This window comes from Ctenopharyngodon idella, chromosome 24, assembly GCF_019924925.1.
Source record: "Ctenopharyngodon idella isolate HZGC_01 chromosome 24, HZGC01, whole genome shotgun sequence".
In the NCBI taxonomy this organism is placed as follows: Eukaryota; Metazoa; Chordata; class Actinopteri; order Cypriniformes; family Xenocyprididae; genus Ctenopharyngodon; species Ctenopharyngodon idella.
In genome coordinates, this window is record NC_067243.1 from 16,334,426 (window position 1) to 16,348,033 (window position 13,608).

A 13,608-nucleotide genomic window follows, 5' to 3' on the forward strand; every position below is an offset into this window, starting at 1 on the left:
GGAGTAAATGGAGAGAGCTATGTGGATTAATCCATCCAGCTACAGAACACCTAAAACGCTTGGGAGACATTCTCATCAGTGCAGCAATGGTGGACTGAACTGGCTGTGAACTCGCTCAGGGCGGTTCTATGTTAAAATGGCAGTGTTTGTCAACATTCGTGGGCGGGGCCTGTGGCTAATGTGACGTCACATTGCCAGGGATCTGGAAACGGCTTGTTATGAGACACTGCTTATGATTTATGGGGATTAAAAAAAAAAAAAAAAAGGAGTGGTTGGATTTTTATCATTATAGGGTGGTTGTGTACACACACTGCCAACACACATTTATGTCCAAATTTTGCATAATAGTGCAAAATAGTGAATTTTGCATAATCGGTCCCCTTTAACTAGTAAAAACTATTATTCTTGATATCCGAAATTTCATTTTCACTAAATATCACAATAAGCTGCCATTCAAATTCAATTATATCAATGATTTCTTACTAGTTGAAATGGCAGTTTCTTACTAGTAAAAAAAAAAAAAAAAAAAAAATCACAATCTAACCACCTACACACAAAAACTACTTGGTCCTGCACGAATCACAAAGTAATCACCTTTTGGTGTTTTTCACCATTTTGAAGTCAAAATATGTAATTTGTGTGATTCGTGCAGAACCGAGTAGTGACAACCAAATCATTGATATCAAAAATGAAACTTTCAGTAGCAATTGTTGATATCAAGAATAGACATTTGCACTAGTAATCACATAATTATTCATATCAAAATAATGATTTTTACTAGTAAGAATTGTATTTCTGATATGTGAAATTTAATGAACTTACTTTAAATTAAATACTGATATCTGTAATTAAATTTGAACGGCAGCTTTTGATATTTTTACTATACTAGAAATGTAATTTCTGATTTCAAAAATAGCCATTGTTACAAGTAAAAATTCCATTCCTGATATCAGGAATTATCATTTTAACTGGTGAAAAATCCTGGGAATGATTAAAAGTCAAAACGTTGTGAACATTATGAAATATTAGACTGCTGAATACCACAAATGAAAAACTTATATTAATACTAAAGTCCTCAATCTTAAGTCATTTTCACTAGTCGATAAGCAAGATTAAAGTAGCACTGGTTAGTTATGAGTGGTCTGTCAGAGACAACAACGAAGCATACATTATGAAATATTAGATTGCTTAATCGAGATTTGAGTATTACAGGGAGTAATATTCGTAATAAAGAATAATGTTTGAATAATGACTAAAAAGCTAATTGTCATAATGTAAACAGCTCAGCTCATTAGATCATGCCATTTCTGAACATACATGAATAGCTTATCCTTGAAAGTCATGTAGGTAGCTCTTAGGTCTACAATATAAAATTGATCTTTATTCACACATTCATTACAAAAGAACAAACCAGGTAGTTTTCATTATATAGACTACATTAAATTATTCATTGGTCAATAAAACAATGTCTATGAAAGAACGGAATAACTGATTTCAGTCAATCAGCACAGAAACATGGACAACAAAGGCCAAACAAACCAGTCAAAGCTCTTTCTACCTCTCCATGTACACATTCCACCAACATTGACTCCAATAAATGCACTTTAAGATCCTTCATCACGCTCTGCAACAGACAAAGCAAAGTTTCACACAGCAACATCAACTTCATTAAAGCCAGCAATCACATCTACATTTCATAATATTCAAATCACAGTTGAGTAGATGCAGATTATGAAGGAAAATCTTTCCGCACTGATTCAGAAAGCATAATTTAAATAAATCCATTGAACAAACAGACAAGCTCTGGCTTTAAGGCATAAAAAACATCTAGCACATCTAAAATACTTCTAAACGAATGCAGCATACTGTGTCTACTGAGCAAGTAAACATACAGTAGCTAAACCAGCATGCTCAATGAACAGATCATGTTAAAGAACAACTAAAGCAAATAAAATAAGTCCTTCCACTAAGACCTGCTTATTTACGTAACATATAGAAGAACCCAACATATTCGTTAAAACAGCTAGATGTCAAACCCTAGACATCATATACCATCATTATAGTAAAAATAGTTCTTAATGCCAAAAAGTTGGTGACAGTGGCAAATCAGAAAGAGATTTAGATTTTAAACATGTAGTTTGGATTTAAAGTCTGCAGTGCGGAGATGTGTATTAACTGAAATAGTAAAACAGTGCCATTTGTGTGTAGTACCAGGACCAAGAAATGTTCAGTTTCTTCCAGTGTACTTCTGATAATTAAACCATGTGCATGTGGCCAGTAGTTTAGAGTGTCCATCACAGATGTTCATAGGAATCCTGCAAAAGTAAAATATAAAGGCTTTATTTGCACTGAAGTGAAGACGACAATGGTGCGAGTGAAACTGAAGGTTATTTCCAAGGTCGACTACTCTGTGAACGAGCGCTTTCTGATCCTACTATGGATGAGCCCTGTCGACTGCTCCGAGCTGTAGACGCTTTGGAGCGAGCACTGCTAGTGGACATTCTGCTGCTGAGACGACCTAAAATGTGGGGGGAAAAAATAATAGTAAAATAATTTTATATATATTATATATACACACACACACAACCGGTCAAAAGTTTGGAAACATTACTATTTTTAATGTTTTTGAACGAAGTCTCTTATGCTCATTAAGGCTGCATTTATTTCATACAGAAAAAACAATAATATTGTGAAATATTATTACAATTTAAAATTATGGTTTTCTATTTTAATATACTTTAAAATGTAATTTATTTCTGTGATGCAAACTGAGTTTTCAGCATCATTACTCCAGTCTTCAGTGTCACATGATCTTTCAGAAATCATTCTAATATGCTGATTTGATACTCAGTTATTATCAATGTTGAACACAGTTGTGTTGCTTAATATTTTTTTGGAACCTGTGATACTTTTTCCAGGATTCACTGATAAACAAAATGTTAAAAAGAACAGCATTTATTCAAAATATAAATCTTTTCTAAGAATATAAATCTTTACTATCACTTTTTATCAATTTAACACATCCGTGCTGAATAAAAGTATTAATTTATTTAAAAAAAAAAAGAAAGGAAAAAAAAAAATTACTGACCCCAAACTTTTGAACGGTAGTGTATATTGTTACAAATGATTTCTATTTTAGATAAATGCTGATATTTTCAACTTTTTATTCATCAAAGAATCCTGAAAAAGTATCACAGGTTATAAGATAATATTTAGCAGCACAACTGTTTCCAACATTGATAATAAATCAGCATATTAGAATGATTTCTGAAGGATCATGTGACACTGAAGACTGGAGTATTGATGCTGACAATTCAGCTTTGCATCACAGAAATAAATTATATTTTAAAGTATATTAAAATAGAAAACCATAATTTTTAATTGTAATAATATTTCACAATATTATTGTTTTTTTCTGTATTTATTATGAAATAAATGCAGCCTTAATGAGCATAAGAGACTTCAAAAACGTTCAAAAACATTAAAAATAGTAATGTTTCCAAACTTTTGACCGGTAGTGTGTGTACATATATATATATATATATATATATATATATATCTCATCAATTACTCACCCTCATGTCATTCCAAACCCATAAGACTTTTGTTCATCTTCGTAACACAACTAAAGATATTTTAAATGAGATCTTAGAGATTTCTGTCCCTCTATTGAAAGTCTATTCACCCAAAACTCTGACGGTCAAGCACGCTTGAGCTTCTGTTAATCAAATTTGAGAGCTCTGTTCACATTCGCTGAAAGCGTTTATATGTGAATGAAGGCTGAAAATAAATCTGCTCATCATATAAAGTGACCATGTCTCTTCAGTAGTAGTAATATAGGTTTTTAAAGCCATGTGAATTGAAGAAATTGTTGAATAAAGTCATTATTTTTGGGGGTTTTTTGCACACAAAAAGTATTCTCGTCGCTTCATAACATTAAGGATGAACCACTGTAGTCACATGGACAATTTTAACAATGTCTTTACCACCTTTCTGGGCCTTGAAAGTGGTAATTGCATTGCTGCCTATTGAAGGACAGAAAGCTCTCAGATTTCATTAAAAATATCTTAATTTGTGTTCCGAAGTTAAACTAAGGTCTTATGCGTTTGGAATGACATGAGAGTGAGTAATTAATAACAGAATTTCCATTTTTGCATGAACTATCCCTTTAATACAGTGAAAATGGTTAATTTCATCATTTATGAAATGGATGACTCACTGCTGGGCTCGCTGGGTATGAACACCTCCTCTAGGTAATGCTGGATTCTGCTGAGGTCCTCCGAGGTGAACCGCCACTTTTTTTCTGCTGCCTGTGACGTCTGCTGTGGCACCGATCGCTTACGACCTCCAGGTCCCGGGGGTGATGGCAGACAGGAGATGGGAATGGAGCCTGTTGTCATTCCCTCAGGGAACTTCTGAGCAACCACTTTTAAACCTGGTTGAGAAAGGAAAAGATGCCTGATACTGACAGGATGAACCCACATGTATTCTTTTTATGTCTGGAGATGCTCGAGACCCCAATGATCTATGTATAAAAATAATATTCATTATTTTTTCTTCTATGAGAAGTAATGTAAAACATTTTCATGGAAGTCTTTGAAGTTTGTTATCAGTCTCCTGTCTGCCTGGAAGAAGTCATCACGATGACTCACCCCCCGACAACATGAAGAGATTCTCGAACCCTCTCTCGCACATGGTGGTGGCCGCCTGACTTGCTATCCTCTCATCTTCATCATACAAAATTATGATCTTTCCCGATGCATTTTTCTGTGTAGCTGTTAAAGATTTTAAAACTAGGAATGGGCACGAGTACAAAAATAACTCGAAATGACAGAAATAATTGATCACACAAAAACAGTGTGACCTTTTTCAGTGGAACCTTGGGGTCCTACCTATTAATGCACAATTAATATTTTTTATATGATTTATTTATTGTTCATGTGTGAAATAAAATTCTTTATTCCTTCATTCATAGGACCCCCTTATTAGTATTATACATTATAGCACATTTCATACTTGCACATCCAATAACAGTTTTGATGAATGAATGAATGAATGAATAATAATAATAATAATAATAATAATAATAATAATAATATTAAAAGTAAAAAATATTACAGTGCATTTCATACATGTACAATAAATAAATAACATGTCATACATGTACAATAAATAAATACAAAAAAACATTTTTACATATCAGGAATAAAAGGATACATAATCAAGGACTTCTTTCGTGTATGGGTTCATCGTCCTTGATAAGGTCGCAATGGGGTAACTATATGCTGTGAGAAAAAAAAAAAAGATAAAATAATTTTTAATAATATTATATTAATGTATTTCATGCTTTGAGCAAAATACTGTTTGTTTTCCAGGTAAGTTTCCTACCACTTATAATATGGCACTGGTCATACTGCTCTCTGTCCCGCACATCCAGCAACAGATACGGGCAGTCAGGAAAAGGGCACTCTGTGATTTTGGAGGTAGACACTGGAGACAGTCGAATGGTCTTCTGTCCGTTCTTGTCCAGATCCATTTCTCCCACGCCACTGATGACACTATGAATGAGCCCAGAGATTCTCAATTACATCGAGTGAGGACAGTCAGGGGTGCTCAGTGTTACAGGCTACATCTCACTGTTCCCCCCCACAGGGTCTCTGAGGACGGAGTCCGATTGCACCGACTGTCCCCAAACAGACTCAGTGGAGCTTGGGGCCATGAGAAAGCAGCCTGCCAATGAGAGCTCTTGTTGGTGTACAATAGAGGAAATGTTAGAGGGGGGGATCAGTTAGATGCATAAAATGATATTCTGATGTGGCCAGGTGAGTTAAGGAGATACTTTTATGTGCGTGTTACAAACACAAAAGTGATTTGACTACCTTTGGAGTGTAGATCTGGAAGAAAACCCAGTGTCGCCGGATTCGTCATTGTTGATACTCTGTGGGTTGAAAAGTGTCGGCTCTGGGGAGCCATTAGTCTGATCGGAGAGACGGTCAAGCCCGGGTGACGCCGAGAATATTGAAACATCATCTGAAACCAAATTAAAAAAAAAAAACGAATTGAATGAAAATGGTTGTCAGGGCATTGCTATGTGGATGCTAATGTATGGAGTTCCTAAGGAAAACAATATGAGATAGCAGGGAAATACTGCTTTGCAAAGCTCACAAAACTTTTGCACTCCCTAAGAAACTTCACATTTGCTCGTGCAACTTTGCATTCTCTCACAAAAGTATTTTGTTTCCCCAAGAAACTTTGCGTTTGATTGCAAATATTTTTCATTCCACTGAGAAACTTTGCGTTCCCCAACAAACTTTGCAACTGCTTGCACAAATTTTGCGTTTCCTTGACGAAACATTGCATTTCCCCAAGGAACTTTGCGTCCGCTTGCAAAAATTTAGCATTCCCCCAAGGAATTTTGCATTTATGCGTACAAATTTTGTGTCCCCTCGAGGAACTTTGCGTTTGTGCACCCAAATTTTGCGTTCCCCCGAGGAACTTTGCATTCGCTTGCACAAATTTTGTGTTCCCCGAGGAACTTTGCGTTCGCTTGCACAAATTTTGCGTTCCCCCGAGGAACTTTGCATTTGTGCACACAAATTTTGCATTCCCCAAGAAACTTTGCATTCGCTTGCACAAATTTTGCGTTCCCCCGTGGAACTTTGCATTCACTTGCACAAATTTTGCATGCCCCCCCCCCGAGGAACTTTGCGTTTGTGCGCACAAATTTTGCATTCCCCTGAGGAACTTTGAGTTCGCTTGCACAAATTTTGCGTTCCCCAAATAACTTTGTATTCGCTTGTTCAAATTTTGCTTCCCCTCCAAGGAACTTTGTGCATTACTTTTGCGTTCCCTGTTGTTGAAATGTTGTGTTTGCTTGCAAAGTTATTCTTTTCCCCTGTGCATTCACTCAAAAAAAAGCATTGAAATATAGTTTTTCATCCCATCTCAAATTGTTTCCATCTGCAGTTTTGCGAGCTCATGCAAAAGAAACAATCGAATGCAATGTTTCTCAGGTGAACGCAAAAGATTTGCGCGCAAACGCAAAAGCATTGCAATATCATTTTTTTCTTCCCATCTCATGTTTTCCATCACCATGTCCCCGTAGCGCAGGGGTGGGCAAACTCGGTCCTGGAGGGCCACTGTCCTGCAGAGTTTAGCTCCAACCCTAATCAAACACACCTGAACCAGCTAATCAGTTCATTCAATCACCTGAACCAGCTAATCAGTTCATTCAGGATTACTAGAAGGCTAGAGACATGTGACTTATCAGGGATGGAGCTAAACTCTGCAGGACAGTGGCCCTCCAGGACCGAGTTTGCCCACCCCTGCCTTAGGGGCACCGTACTAAAGTGTCCTGAGTTGTTGTTAATATGTTGCTACGCGGTTTCTAGGGTGTTATGGATGGTTGCTAAGTTTAATACCTTGGGATAGGGGTTTGCTTAAGTAATTCTCGATAAATATCAGCACTAATAATAAGTGTTAGCAAAAACTACTAATGAGAATAAAGAAGAGTAACATATAAGAGAAATGAAAATACCGTCTAATCCTGGCATTTCATCTTTAATGTTGTCATTCTGATCTGACACCGAAGCAACTTGGAGTACCTGGGGGAAAAAAATAAATAAATAAATAAATAAATAAATATATTATATATATATATATTTCTGCTTTGCATCACAGAATAAATTACATTTTAAATTATATTAAAATAAAAGTAATTTTAAATTGTAATAATATTTCTAAAAATGAACTTTTACTGTACTTCAACTGAAAGTAAACCATATGCTTTATGTAATTTATTCTTTACTTACCAGCTGTGCAAATGTAGTCACTTTCAGTCTTTTAAATAGCTCGTCCTTCTTATATCTGTAGTCTGGGAAAAATATATATAATAAACATATGCATTTTAAATTATGCAGAGCTGCTGCACAAAAACACTGTTTTTCAAACAACAATTTTGATGCGTTTTACCTGGATCCTGAGCGTTACCATTTCTCACTTCATCTTCATTTAAAGACACATCATTTAAATTCACACCCAAAATATCAAACTCCATTTTGATACCAATTAAACTCTCTAAACTTGACTTTAACAAGCCAATTGCTGCTACAAACTGAGACGAGCTCTGCCAACATCTCTTTATATCTTTGGCAAGAACTCCAGAGTCCAGCCTCACCACCAAACCCACTGTAAGACGCCAAGTGACACCACTGGATGAGGTTATGCATCTCGGTTTCACTACAGACAATCTTCACAGAGGAATTACTGTAATCTACAGTACAATCACCATCCTTTGCTCATGTATCCAAAAGAAGGAACAAGAATTGCTTATCCTTGAGAAATCAGAGGGAACCCGTAACAAGATGACCAATATGGACAAAGCAGTCTTTCTCTCCTTATCAAGTGAGTAAATATAAGTAGGACAAGTGCATTTGGAGACAAAATAGGTGAAACATTAAGTAGTTGTTCACACAAGATGCATTATTGTGTCATTCTGCACTTTTTTAAAAAATATTTTTTAATGTAAATACACACTAGTTTTGTTTAAACACTGATGTGCTTGAATGTCTGCAATTTGTTAGGTGTTGTAAAAAAGCTGTTAGTTGGAATTACCCAAATGAATTAAATGCATCATGACATTTTGAGGTATCAAAAATATTTCTTCAATATAATTTATGGATTTATTATATTCTGAACTTACTTTTCCTGGTCTCCTCTAATCTCTCCATGTATTTTGTCAAGCTGTAGCCTAGAAAACAAAGGGTTAGTCATCACATATTTAGTCAAACATGCAATGAATATTCAAAATGTTAGCCACCAATTTCACAAAAAGTGGATACCTGTATCAAGTCGAGTTTTTACATGTTGATATTTGGGGTTCTGTGGAATCCTCTTCTTTAAAAACTGAGAAAAATAAGCATCCATTTTAAGAAAACATACTATAGCTACATGCATTGTGTAACTATTATGGCTGTCATAAAATTGTGGGGTAGCTGAAATAATCCGTGTTTTGTATATTTTGTTTTTGGGATCAATGTAAACGTTGGTTAAACACTGGCAGTGGCTCAACACATTCTGAGAAAATTATGTTTATGAAACAAACATTGAGTTTAATGGAGTTTACAGCGCATATAAAAGACAAAACATCCATTAGTTTAGATAAAATGTTTATTTATTGATTATCACTGGTAGAAATGAATACAACAAAAAAGCATCAGCAGTGAACTGGTGTTGATGGTCAGACAGGTATGTACGCCGGTGTCAGATTCCCTTTAAAACCCCAGCTTCCCATGAAAACATTCCCTGAACTAACTTTCAAAATATAACCACTTCGAAGAAACATAAAAACACTGACCTCTGAATCGCCAATCGCCCGCTTGACCGACATCTTCCAGTAGCTGAGCTTCGGCGGCTAACGTTAGCTTCCAAAATCAAAACTCAAAGCGTTGCCTCTTTGAGCAACGTCTTCGCTGATTGGTCCGTTGAATTGATTATCCAATCAGTGACCGTGTTCTTTTAACCTCAATGTTGAGTTCTACTACTTTACCGTTTGGGGTTGTTGCTAAGCAACGGCGTTATTTCCAATGCTGTTTTAACTGTGCAGTGACAGAGACAGAGGCGGCAGAATTTATTAAATCTATGTATTTTACCAGAAATTCCTGTTTTTTTTTTCCTGGAGATAATTGTTTATAATATTTGGCTGGGATATGCAACTCATTAACTCTACAGACAGTATAATCTTTGCAAGACAAGCTTGCAAATTTTAGATTTAATCCCAACACGCCTTCTGTTGCATTAGGAGGATTGGTTACATTAGCGGTTTCCATTGACTGCATTGATGCAGATGTTTATCTGTAAATTAGTATTTTGTCAGTCTTAATAGCGATACAAACATGTGAATCATTAGAATTTTTAGGTATTTTTAGTTAATTATTCGCCATATTGCTCATAGTCACGCTGACTCGATGATTCGGAGCGTGATTTGTTTGGTCTGGGTAAAACGCGGCTTGTTTGACGGATGGGAAGTGCTTCAACATGAAGGAGTTTCACTTGTTTACTTCTAAAACAAATAACAAACTGCACCAAATTCAAACATTTTCTCGACGTTTTCCAGAATAATGGCTTCTGTAATGGTAAGACTACTTAGCAGAAACATTTTAAAGTGTGAATGTAGACATTTTATTTAGTTACTGGTTTAATTAGCTCTGTGCAACTGTGCTGGAAAGTTTCGTGTTTATGGAGGTACTTATATTGGTTATATTTGGCGAAATTGACAATACAAAACAATATAATTAGCTAGCACTAACAAAAACTACTATGGAACTAACGTTAGCATAATTTTAGACATGGTACCGTGGTACTACCATGGTGTTGTCACCATTTATTTATAATTTATATACATTTTATATAATATATGAATATATGGACATTCACTCAAATTCATTAAAACGGTAATTCACTAAAAAACATCAGTTGTAATTAAAAACCTTTGAAAAAGAAATGGGTCATTGACGAATAAGGTTTTATTAAGTGTTAACAGTGAGATTATGTGGGTTTTATATCATTTAACACTGCTTTTGTCATTTCTTACAAGATGGACAAAATTTGTCGCCAAAAAATTCATTCGGTTTAACCAAAATTTCGGTTTTACCGAATGACACTTTTGGTTATACCGAATGACGATATTTTCAAATAACGTTAATACGCTGATATCTAGCTAGCTAGCAAATTGACAATCAAACATTTTATATTTAGTACAAGTTTTTAAAATATTACAACATTTTCAATGTTTTATAGCGGTTGTACCGATTGACCTGATGTTTCGGGACATGCGTATGAGCAAGTGAAAACATGAATTTTTCAAATAGTTAAAAGAGAGTTAGTTACTTTGCTTTACTACTCTGTGGTCCTTTGCAGGTGTCTGAGTGATGTCACATCCTGTCACATGATATTGACCGCATGACTTGATCCAAAATGGTCCCTTTATATTGGTTATTCTGAATGACATCAATGAAATTAATTTTTCCGGACATTCTTTCTCATAACAAAGCAACGACTTCTACACATAATTTTAATGCCATTTTGCACTATGTTGATATGAGGTTATAAAATCATGCCAGAATAAAACATTTATTACGTTTTAAGATATTGTAATCACAAATGAACTGACTGTATTGGCCTTTGGATGGTTAAACCGAATGACCTTTTGACACTTTTGACACCAAATGTCACGTCATTGACCCAAATACAAAAAAGAAACATTTTTCAGTGGACACTACTGCATTTTACACCTTATTTTTCTATTATATCCTTTTTCAGGAGGATCCCACTCTTGAGAGACATTTTAAAGGCCACAAAGATGTTGTTTCCTGCGCTGACTTCAGCCCCAATAGTAAACAGCTGGGTATGTAATATTTTTCTTCTATTTTCAGTCAGAGAACATCCCAACATAACCACTTGCAACGTCTCTTGCAGCTACTGGATCCTGTGACAAGAACCTTATGATCTGGAACCTCGCTCCTAAAGCAAGGGCGTTTAGGTTTGTGGGTCACACAGATGTCATTACAGGTGTTAATTTTTCTCCAAGCGGATCTTTGGTGGCATCTTCATCCAGAGATCAGACAGTTCGACTTTGGACGCCCAGCATGTGAGTACAGATTCCCCCTTTCGAGTTTTAATGTATTATTTGTATCTTGATGCATTATCGTCTGTGTGTGTTACAGAAAGGGTGAGTCAACAGTGTTTAAAGCTCACACAGCGAGCGTTCGAAGTGTTCATTTCTCCAGCGATGGCCAAAGGCTGGTCACGGCTTCAGATGACAAGACTGTGAAAGTGTGGGGTGTCGAACGGAAGAAATTCCTCTATTCTCTCAACCGGCACACCAACTGGGTGCGCTGTGCGAGGTATGAGACTATGTGGGTAACCTTTCCGGTTTTGTCACATAAAGTGGGATTTTTCTCACTGTCACTTGGTCTGTCCCTGTCAGGTTTTCACCAGATGGTCGTCTCATTGCTTCCTGTGGCGATGACAGGACGATTCGCCTCTGGGATACATCCTCACGTCAGTGCATAAACATTTTCACAGACTACGGCGGGTGAGAATTTGAGCGTTGTTCCTTTCTGAATCTTTTTGTGGATACGCAGTATGTTTATTGGACCAAAGTTTACTGATATCTGTTTAGGTCAGCAACATTTGTGGACTTCAATTCCAGTGGCACGTGCATTGCATCATCAGGAGCAGACAACACATTAAAAATCTGGGATATTCGTACAAACAAGTTGATACAACATTACAAAGGTAGTTAATATAAACTGAGATGGTTTCACGTCATAAAAGTTAATTTTTTTTTAATAAGAGTCACAAGGACTGGTCTTGTTTTCAAGCATTTAACTTGGTCTTGTAGTTCATAGTGCAGGGGTCAACTGCTTTTCCTTCCATCCATCCGGAAACTATCTGATCAGTGGTTCGAGTGACAGTACAATGAAGATCTTGGACCTGCTGGAGGGGAGGCTCATCTACACCCTTCACGGCCACAAGGTGTCACCCTCTTCTAATAGTGTAGAATTTGAATTCTAGCTGGAGCAATTGGGAATTCATCCAAAACTTATGATTCTCTCATCAGTTACTCACCCTCATATCATTTTAAACCCATATTCTGTCATTTTTTTTTAATTGGAAAAGGAGATTTTTTTGGAAAAACAAAAAAAGGAGATGCGATTAATCGCGATTAATTGATTTGACATCGATTCTCTCCCCCCTGAGAATTATAAAGCCACTCCAAGTCGTGCGTCTTGGCGCTGGGCATGTGACACAAGAGTGACATTTTCATTTTGCGTGAATTATTCCTTAAATTTTGTGTGGATTTTCTGATAAAGTCCTGCGTTAAACAGCCCATCCTTAGAAGAAAAGCCATAAAGTGTCTTTTTTTCCCCCTCTGCTCTCAGGGTCCAGTGTTGGCTGTGACGTTTTCTCGAGAAGGAGATCTGTTTGCTTCAGGAGGTGCTGACTCTCAGGTAATTGTGACATAATGCTTGTTTTACTATCCGATTACTGTCGGGCTGATGTCACTCATGGCCTTGATCGTCTGGGTTTCAGGTTCTGATGTGGAAGACCAACTTTGATTCACTGAACTACAGAGAGCTGTTGAGTAGGCATAGCAAACGGGTCACTCCAGATCCCCCTCCACACCTGATGGACATTCACCCTCGATTGCCTCACCGACACTATGCTCAGAATGGCACAGTAGAGGTTAATGCCCAGTGCTACTACAATACCCATATGTTTCACTAGTCGTACTGAATTTCCTCTCAGGGATCAGTACAGCATCAACAATGTAGATCAATTCAATACACTGCAGTCAATATGTTAGCTCTGTGATGTACCTGCACACTGCATTCAGGTTTGTTATTATCTCTCGTTGACGTCAATTCTTTCGTTTCCTTAGATTAACCCCATTGTTGCTGATACTCAGTCTGGTGATCCTCAGGTGGTTGAAGTGGGACGTGTTCTTTTCTCCACAACGGTAAGATCTGAACTCTGACAGGAACTGATTCATGAAGTCAGAGCTGTTTCACTCCAACCACTAGGGGGCAATATAGGCTAGCTAAT

At 36.6% G+C, this 13,608-nt stretch overlaps 2 protein-coding genes across 4 annotated transcripts in view; one reads left to right on the top strand and one right to left on the bottom strand.

Annotated features, from left to right (window-relative positions):
* Positions 1 to 4,199: 4,199 nt before the first annotated feature.
* On the bottom strand, positions 4,200 to 10,935 carry cep41 (centrosomal protein 41). Its single transcript, XM_051885027.1, has 11 exons — positions 10,888 to 10,935; positions 9,356 to 9,596; positions 8,841 to 8,904; positions 8,702 to 8,749; positions 7,812 to 7,873; positions 7,538 to 7,604; positions 5,880 to 6,030; positions 5,389 to 5,558; positions 5,218 to 5,285; positions 4,653 to 4,767; positions 4,200 to 4,435 (listed from the first exon to the last, which is right to left on the bottom strand). Exons 2-11 carry the CDS (start codon positions 9,386 to 9,388, stop codon positions 4,200 to 4,202), a joined length of 1,014 nt encoding a protein of 337 aa, XP_051740987.1. The 5' UTR covers positions 9,389 to 9,596; positions 10,888 to 10,935.
* poc1b (POC1 centriolar protein B) overlaps positions 9,624 to 13,608 on the top strand; it is a 40,572-nt gene continuing 36,587 nt past the window's right edge. For 2 of the 3 annotated variants that reach the window (XM_051884297.1, XM_051884298.1), the window contains exons 1-10: positions 9,624 to 10,133; positions 11,320 to 11,404; positions 11,476 to 11,647; positions 11,724 to 11,903; positions 11,987 to 12,094; positions 12,182 to 12,297; positions 12,404 to 12,537; positions 12,945 to 13,013; positions 13,096 to 13,248; positions 13,445 to 13,522. In XM_051884297.1, the coding sequence (XP_051740257.1) occupies positions 10,119 to 10,133; positions 11,320 to 11,404; positions 11,476 to 11,647; positions 11,724 to 11,903; positions 11,987 to 12,094; positions 12,182 to 12,297; positions 12,404 to 12,537; positions 12,945 to 13,013; positions 13,096 to 13,248; positions 13,445 to 13,522 (1,110 nt within the window). In that variant the 5' untranslated portion in view covers positions 9,624 to 10,118. The remainder of the gene's footprint in view (positions 10,134 to 11,319; positions 11,405 to 11,475; positions 11,648 to 11,723; positions 11,904 to 11,986; positions 12,095 to 12,181; positions 12,298 to 12,403; positions 12,538 to 12,944; positions 13,014 to 13,095; positions 13,249 to 13,444; positions 13,523 to 13,608) is intronic. The other variant, XM_051884296.1, reaches the window with a different exon arrangement.

Bases quoted from the DNA above. Each gene is read 5' to 3' on its own strand.
- cep41 (XM_051885027.1), bottom strand. From the start codon at position 9,388: ATGTCGGTCAAGCGGGCGATTGGCGATTCAGAG. The intron at 8,905-9,355 runs GTCAGTGTTTTT...TATTTTTCTCAG, and splicing joins GGGCGATTGGCGATTCAGAG to TTTTTAAAGAAGAGGATTCC. The intron at 5,286-5,388 runs GTAGGAAACTTA...TTTTTCTCACAG, and splicing joins CCAGTGCCATATTATAAGTG to CATATAGTTACCCCATTGCG.